We start from the raw sequence: 9059 nt of genomic DNA on the forward strand, positions 1-9059 counted from the left end.
TCAAGGAACTGTCATAGTGTAAATTATTTGGTAGTAACTGTCACGGCACTAAGGCAGTACTATCGCATTTGCATAACAGTAGCTATCGTAGACTGTTAATCGTGTAAACACTGTTAACATACGTTTCTGTCATAGTGTTATCTATTATATGCACGTGTCCATTGGAATGCAATCGGTTAATTTAAAATTTAAATATCTTAAATTATAGTAAATAGTCATGTCCTCTAAGCTATTTTGCACTATAGAATTTCTTAAAAGCTATAAAGAACATCCATGTTTGTAGAACAAGGCCATACCAGATTTTCATAACCGATTGTACCGAAGTATTGGAGATTCCTAAGGCAGATCATCCTATCCATTTTCTTACCCATTCTCTTTCACTACTTTTAGCTACTTCTCCGGTAGGCTTCCTTAAAAATTATAAGACCTGGGCCCCTTACCAAATAGGTGCCCGTAGTTTCAGTTGAATTCAGTAATTTTATTATTTTTAACAATTTTAATAAAATAATTGAAAAGAAAAAATTATATAAAGGACAAATAATAAATTTCGTTGGTTATTTACTGATAATGCAATTTTTAGTATAGGTATTACTCGTATAACTACTAGCTTTGATCATATTTAAGTATTTTATAATCATACGTAATATCATTAATTATAAATACAATAATATATAAATATAATAGTATTTTTAATCAAAGATATTATGTATAAATGATGTATAATATGTATATAGGTATTATATTCATCGAAAACAAATAATTTTTATTTAGAATTCTAGTGAATTTTAATAAGAGCACTAGACATGACAAAGTGGCATGCGGGTACATGGTACGGAGCATCCGAGTTGGGTCCCGAGTACTAAGGTATAATCGTAAATAGTGTACTAGTTGGGTCTCAGATTTTTATAGGTACTACACTAGTTGTGTCCTGAATTATTTTAGGTATTACGCTAGTTCCTGAATATTTTTTAGTAAGTAAATAAAAATTAATAGAAAAAAAACTTAAAAACAAAAAAAAACAAACTATAAAAAACATTTTTAACCATAGCTGTGGTCTAAATATATCATAGACAGTCCTATGTCTATTAAAATGGGAAGAAAAATGTTAGTATAATAATATTATAGTACTTACCAAAAAATATTCAGGAAATAGTGTAGTACCTAAAATAATTCGGGACCCAACTAGAGTAATCTTTTTAAATTCGGGACCCAATTCGGATGCAGCTACATGGTATACCCTGACTGCAAGAGCTGATCTAAGGAGGGTTCAGGGGGTCAGCTGACCCACAGTTAATATTTGTTGAAAAAATTGGCCTCTTGGAAAATTTTTTCTCTTTTTAGATCTTGATTTGGACTCTTGGACAGTTGGCACATCGGAGTTACTTGAAAAATGAATACCATGTATATTCAAAATTTAAAATTTTTCAATTCATAATTTATATTTTAAATTATATCGTTTTAGTAGAAAGTTAAGTACGTTTGTTACGCTGATAAAATTAGATTATATTTATTAATCGTAAATAAGTCATTATCGGTGTTATCACTAATTCTAAAATGTAATATAAATATACTTATAGACTTTTATGAGCATATTGTGTTTTTTTTTTTTACAAGGTATTAATTTCTAATTCAGTTTCATCCCTAATAAATGGTCTCTTGAAATGACTTGACCCACAGTTCCCCGACTTTGGATCCGCCTCTGCCTGATTGTATTTGTTTATAAAAAATTTATTTATAAATTACTTGGATTACTTAATAATTATCAATGGTAATTTTAAATATTCTCAGGAAAATTATAGTAATAAAATGTGTACAAGAAAAAAATGTAATTTATGTTTATTATACAAAACAAATGTTATTTATGAGATCAATATATATTCTCTCGAGTAGGGGTGACGAACCTTATTTGGTTCAACTGCTAAATTTTTCCTTTTAAGGTTTTGAAAATCTTTCACGTGCCTAAAGAATATTATATTTTCTAAGAATAAAAATAAAAATACAGATTTATTATATTATTTTAATTTTATTTTAGTCATTCTTAGCGAAACACAAGCAGTAATTATTTCATTGGTCCAAACATTTCTTTCCTTTTTAATTAAATTAAATTAAATTTGTTATGGTAAATAAGCTTTCACAAACTAAAGTTGACGAAAAATATAGCATGAAAGCATAAGGAATATTGTAATTTTTAAAACATATATAATTTGTTTATTTGAATTTCTTACAAGAAACATTTTACAAATAGTATATATATATTTTTTTTGCATATAATTTTTAATAATTTAAATTTTTTGCGCCTGCCATAGGTTCGCCATTCCTGCTTTAGAGTATAATGGATTATTTGAAGTTAAAAAGTTTCTTTTAACAATTCCTCTTACTTAAGTAACGCGTGAACGATCATTTTCTAAACTTAAAATTATAAAAATACGTTTAAGAAGTTGTTTAACACAAGATAATTTGGAATCATTGTTTTTGATGAACTGTGAAAGGGAATTGTTGGCCAACTGACTTAATGAGTTAACAAAGTACAGAAATGTTAAGAATGTTGAAAGTTTGGTTTTTAAACATTTTACTGAACTATTTATATATTATTTTTAGTGTTGGCCAACGATATCGATAATTCGATACGATATCGATATCGTTGATATTTTCTTAATAATTTCGATACCGATATCTAAAAATAATTATCGAAAATATCACGATATCGGTGTGATTAATCGGGGCTCGGGATTTTACGAACGATTATATTATTTTCGGTATTTTTAATTAAATTGAGTAAACAGTATAGGTATAATAAAATTATATCTATAAAAGTATAAAGTAGATACTAAATTATGATATGATATGGTCCTATCCACATCAAACAATTTAATCTAAATTCAGTGCCGGTTAACTCGCAATGAGATGTCGTAATTATTTTATTTCGTACTTTATTTTATATATACATTAAATAAAATGAGTGAAAACTTTAAATTAGTACCGTTGTCTGGTGCTAGAAGTGATATATGGCAACATTTTGGATTTAAAGTTAATGAAAAGGGGATTATATCAAATAAAAATCAAGTTTTTTGTAAGAAGTGCAAATGTGCTGTTGGTTATAGTGGAAATACGACTAATCTCAAATCACATTTTCAACAATGTTCAAGTACAAAACCAAGTACGTCAAACAGTTTGATTCCATATTTTAAGCAAACTCCATCCAAATTATCAAACAAAACTAAACGAGCTAAGGAAATAACAAAAAGCCTGATGAAATTTGTTATTAAAGATTTAAGACCTTTGAGTATTATAGAAGGGAAAGGTTTTCTTGAATTTATGGAAATAGCCGTACCTAAGTATATTGTTCCTAGTAAACAAACAATAACTAGACTTTGATTAAATACATTGGATACTTTTCAATTAGTACAAAATAATTTATAATAGTTAATTAATTTACACTCATAATATATTAATATAATATGTATTTTATAGTTTTAATGTGCTTTCAATAAACTAAATTATATAAAATGTAACTTGTTGTTATGTTGTTATTTAAATCGATATCGATATCGATATTTTTCCGATATCGCGATACGATATCGGAAAAAAAAAACGATATCGATAATTAAAAATATATCGTTGGCCAACACTAATTATTTTACTTGTATTGAACTATTTTTAAGAACATAATATTCATATTATATAATTAATAAAACGTTTTAAAATGTATTTTTAATATTTAATTTACAATTTATTCAAGATTACTTAAATAAAAATAATTATTTTAATATTGTTGTGTCGGTATATATTTATTTTTATTGAACTTAAATCAAAATGTAGAATTGGTTTATTATTTAGGTTTATGGTTATTTTATAGTTTTGTGTAACAAAAGGGTAGACAACTTGGCTATTGTTATTGATAGGTATATATGAGACTCATTTCTATTGGTATTTATATTAAGTGAGTCCTAATTATATCTAGTTTTCCGGCAGGGAAAATGGACCCAGTACGCGCCTGAATACAGATAACTATAATAATATTGATTGTGTTTGTAATTAGTGTCAGGAAGCCACTCCAAGATTTATATGTTATTGTGTTAATATGTTATGTAACTACAATATGGAAATAAATTAAAATGAAGTAATAGATACATATTGTAAAAAAAAAAAAATGCTTTAAATTAAACCACTAATCAAAACTATTATGTATGTTGTAGTATAATCTTTGAAATTTTTAATAATCAATAAGTTATTGTATTTGAAAAACTGTTCTGAACAATATCCACCGGTGAAGATTTTTTTTTGTAAAATTTTAAATTCAAATCCTGATTAAAAAAATGTTGTACAGGAATTTGCAATATTTTTAAATTTATTTAAGGTAAATATGTATTAGAAAATACAATTGGGAAAAAAGTTATTTCAATCAAATAAACTTGGTCGTATGAATGTAGACCAAAATCAATATGGGGGCCATATAAATTATGAATGCAATAAATTATAATTTTAATTATAAGTATTTAATATTAATTATAACTGCACTGATTCATGGAAAACTTTTTTTTTTTTTATAGTAAATCACTACAAGGGGGGTCCGAACGGTTTTACATTGCTTAACTCCCATGCAGTATTGTTTATTGAGTAAAATTATAATCATATACAATACATACAAATTTGAGGTTTAGGTATATTGGTTAATTATTACTAGGGAATGGACTTTACTGTAATAGAAAAAAATCAATATATGTACCAATTTTTCTTAAAATATGGAATAAAGATATCCAAAATATGTAAATATCTAAAAAATATATTAGTATTATAAATTATATAAAAAAAAAAAAAATGTATCAATATTATATATTTAAATATTATGTAAAAGTAACACAAATGATGTAGGTATATAAAACAACGAGTATTATTCTGGAACAAAGCAATGAGCAACAACATATTGCTGAAGGTTTTCAAATAAAAAATTACAACGATTTGGTCGAAGAATTCTCTTGTATTGACCAAAAGATCGTTCCATATTATCTGATGCGATAGGGTCATAATTCATGTTTACTAAATCAGAAGGAGTGAATTTAATGTCCAGAGATCCTTGTTGATTTTTTCCAATTACAATATCTCTGATGATCATGCTAGATTAACACAATTTTCATATGTTTAGTTATGACAAAGTTTTAAATCAATATAAAATAAGATAAGGCTAAGACATTTACTTCTGTCTTATTTAGATACTTTTAAGATTTTAAACATTCATAAAATATAAATGTAATTAGTCATTATTGTTATAATTTAAAAATACCTACCTAATTATAGAATACAAATATTCTTTAGGTAAGATCTGTCCTTCATATCATCTCCTCAACTTTAATGTACTACTGCATGTGAAAGACGTTTAGTTCTATATTTTATATCATTACTAGGTATTAAAATGTGCTGACATAATATGTTACATACATTTTTTCTGTGTTCGTTATATTAATTTACCATCATTTCAATACCTAGTGTAATTCTGTGTACCATCTGTATTCTATGCGCTCTGACGTTTATACAATTCAAACCAAGATGACCTTGATTGAAACATAAAATATAAATACACATAGATATGGTAATAATAAGTTAGGAACATGAATCGATTTTATGTGGTATCTTATAACTAAATATTAAAAATCATAGATTTCATTTAATTATTTTAATTTAATTACAATAAAGTTATTACATATAAACAATACATTATTATAAATTATAAATAATAAATATAATGTAGGTAATTATAAATAAAATTATAAATACAAATTATTATAAAAATATTGTTTATTATCTATGCGTATTTTATGTAATGTTGAATTTATTTGCACAGATTTCTATGTAGGTAATATTATTGTGCAGAAGCCTACGCGTTTATGTTGCCTCTGCATAAGTGCGTTCGTCCATTTTTTCAATCGTATTTATGTAAAAATTTACTTATTGTTCAGTTTGCTCGAAAAAACTTTTTTCTTTATTACATTCATAAAACATATTGGTTATTTAATACATAAGTGTTATGAATAAAAGGAAACGTTCGACTAACTTCAGTAACACTGAAAAAGAACTTTTATTAAAAATTGTGCTTCCCAGGCTAACAGTGTTGGAAAATAAAACGTCCAATGCTGTTACCTGGAAACACAAAGAGAATGCTTGGAAAGAAATTACCGACCAATTTAATAGTCAGACACTGGAATCTGTAAGTATTTGAATCCAACACATTCTTACACGGTTGGTATTTTGTGCTTAATTTTATTTTTACTGGGATAGCCAAGAAGTACAATATGTTTGAATCAAAAATATGATAACATAAAAAAAAAAATAAGAATTACTAAAACTCAACTTATAAATACTGGTGATTCTCAACATTACAAACATTTAACAGAACTTGAATTGGAACTATTATATGCCATCCAAGTGCCTAATGAAGAAATTAAAATTGATTTCAGTACTAATACTAGTAAGTAAACTTAACTAATTTATATCAATGCGTACATTGGATATATACTGTATATTTAACATTTAACAGAACTTGATTCGGAACTATTTAATGCCATCAAAGTACCTGATAAAGAAATTAAATTTGATTCCAGTGCTGATATTAGTAAGTAAATTTAACTAATTTATATCAATGCGTACATTGGACATAATATCTCAAAATATATATATATATATATATATATATATTATATACTGTATAGATAGATAATTGATTTAACTGAATTAAAAATCCAATGTACATAAGTTAACCCATCCATTCTAAGTAAAAATGTTTGCATTTACTACTAGGCCTGTTTACTAGTACAAATAATTTATGTAGTTATTTTAATGATATCATAAGTCATTATCAGGCATTTTTTGAAAAAAATTAAAAATACATATGTGATAGGTTAATGGTTGTAATAGGCAATTTTTTTCTATTGTTTTAATTTTTAATTTTTTCTAGAACAAGCATTAAATAGAAACTTAAATAAATACGATGCATCAACCAGTGACAATATTTCAAATTTGAAAACAGAAAAAAGAAAGTTGTTGCATTTGCAAAAAAAATTGGTCAATCAGGAACTTGAACAAAGCAGAGAACTACACAGATTAAAAATTAAGCATTTAAATGAAGAACATAAACTGCGAATGATGACTATTTAATATGAACCTAATATTTGAAAAAAAAAAAATTACTTTTATCATAATAGTTAGGTTTTTTAGTTGCATAATGAAATAAAAACTATTTAATACAACTGATTAAATTCAATATATGAAAATTATTTAAATATAAATTGAATATATTCATTTTACCATAATTTTTTTTATTTTTATTAGGTAGTAATTGCTATTCTTTTCTTGTTTTTGAAAAAAAAAGTAGTTATTTAGTACCATTAAAAATGTGAGAATCAATTAGACACGCAATAACTAATCATCCATCATTATTTTGCCGATTTTTTTTAATATGTGTTCTACTTAATGTGTAAATGGATTCATAACTCATCAATTATAACTCTATAAGATATACATTTCTACACAATGAAATATGCAATCTAGGAACCTGAATATATTGAGTAACAAACAAAAGGTTTACTCACAAACTACACATTATATAAATGAAACAATTTCAGTAGAAAAGATACCAACAAACTTAGAATTTAGAGTGCATATCTTTGAATAAGGACAAACATAGAAGGTTAAATATCATACAATATAAATAAATACAATAAAGTAAAATCATAAAATAGTAGTAATGTCAAATATATTCCTCATAATGAATCGTTTTTAAAATAAAATACTAAAAAAAGAAAATTATCAAGAAAAAAAATATAATATAATAATAATAATAGAAAAAAATAATAAATGAACAATCACGTTGTATAATTAATACTACAATTACATACAGAAATTGACACATTTTCAATATTGATTTTACAAAAAAGAAAAAATGTATACATAAATAATAAGCATTATATAAACAAAAATTTATACCAAACAATTTAAGAAAGTAGAATTATATGTAGATACTCATATATATCTTAATTGTTGTGTATACAAAATCACATTGTTCTTTTTTCTACGTTAACACAAGAGCAAAGACTATGAACACTGGAAAATAAAGTACTTAAGAAATAATATTGTTTTATAATTAAATAACACACGTATGTCAAGATAACAACACTATTATAAAAAGTTGCATGAAGAACGAAGATGTGATAATTTCATCATTGTGTGATGATTTATTACTATGATTGATCAAAAAATGTAATAAGACCGAACATAGAATAATGGGGAAATAATGATAGTTTATCAGTAAACTAGTCAGCCTTTTGATTAGAAATTTTTAACTAGTTGTAGAAATTAACTTAAATAAGCATGTCAATTAATAAATAATAAAATGTTATAACTGTTTATAATATATTAATACACCATTATAGACAAGTTATTTTGATCAAATATATATATATATTTTACTGTCATGATAATATTCTTTCTGATCACTTAAATAATTTATATATAATGGTTGACAATAAAAAAAATGATGTTGGAAACTAGAAGTTATAAAAATACATACTTAGCAAGAAATGTTTTCAGAATAATACTAACAATTGAGATGAAAAATTTGTACAAAAAAAAAAAAAAATTGTGGGTACATAATACTTTCAAATAATGAATTACTGAAAAATAAAATAAAGTTACAGTAAAGTAAATAAAAATGATGAAATTAGTTTCATAAAGGATGTGTTATAAAGATAATGTAACACAATAAGATTTTCTTAAACTAGCAATGCATTAAAAATTAAAATTATTTACATTAAACAATAAAAAATTTTAACGAAAATTTGTACTTCGCTATATGAAGCTTGAATGCAACGTATACAATAAAAAAATTAAAAAAAAAAGAGATATTTAAGAAAACAGTTGATGGATAAGTAACATATAAAAATGATTTATACATAAACAATAAATAAAAAAAAAAACAGAAAACCATAAGATTTTTTTGAAGTATGAAAAAGCAGGTTAACTAATCAGCCTTAAAAAAAAAAAAACAAATATTAATTCACTTCTTAGAA

General features: G+C 24.6%; 1 protein-coding gene across 1 annotated transcript; it reads left to right on the forward strand.

Moving 5' to 3' along the window:
* The first annotated feature begins 5809 nt into the window (after positions 1-5809).
* On the forward strand, positions 5810-6615 carry LOC112694409. Its single transcript, XM_025569862.1, has 3 exons — positions 5810-6202; positions 6274-6463; positions 6533-6615. The coding sequence occupies exons 1-3, from the start codon at positions 6023-6025 to the stop codon at positions 6613-6615; spliced, it is 453 nt and encodes a 150-aa protein (XP_025425647.1). The 5' UTR covers positions 5810-6022.
* Positions 6616-9059: the final 2444 nt, after the last annotated feature.

The sequence above is a fragment of the Sipha flava genome, unplaced genomic scaffold, assembly GCF_003268045.1.
Source record: "Sipha flava isolate LNK unplaced genomic scaffold, YSA_version1 0_pilon_pilon, whole genome shotgun sequence".
In the NCBI taxonomy this organism is placed as follows: domain Eukaryota; kingdom Metazoa; phylum Arthropoda; class Insecta; order Hemiptera; family Aphididae; genus Sipha; species Sipha flava.

What these genes read in the sequence shown, in the direction of transcription:
- LOC112694409 (XM_025569862.1), top strand. Translation starts at nt 6,023, where the DNA reads ATGAATAAAAGGAAACGTTCGACTAACTTCAGTAACACTGAAAAAGAA. An exon ending in ATAGTCAGACACTGGAATCT is followed by an intron (nt 6,203 to 6,273) that starts GTAAGTATTTGA and finishes TTACTGGGATAG; the next exon opens with CCAAGAAGTACAATATGTTT. An exon ending in TGATTTCAGTACTAATACTA is followed by an intron (nt 6,464 to 6,532) that starts GTAAGTAAACTT and finishes AACATTTAACAG; the next exon opens with AACTTGATTCGGAACTATTT.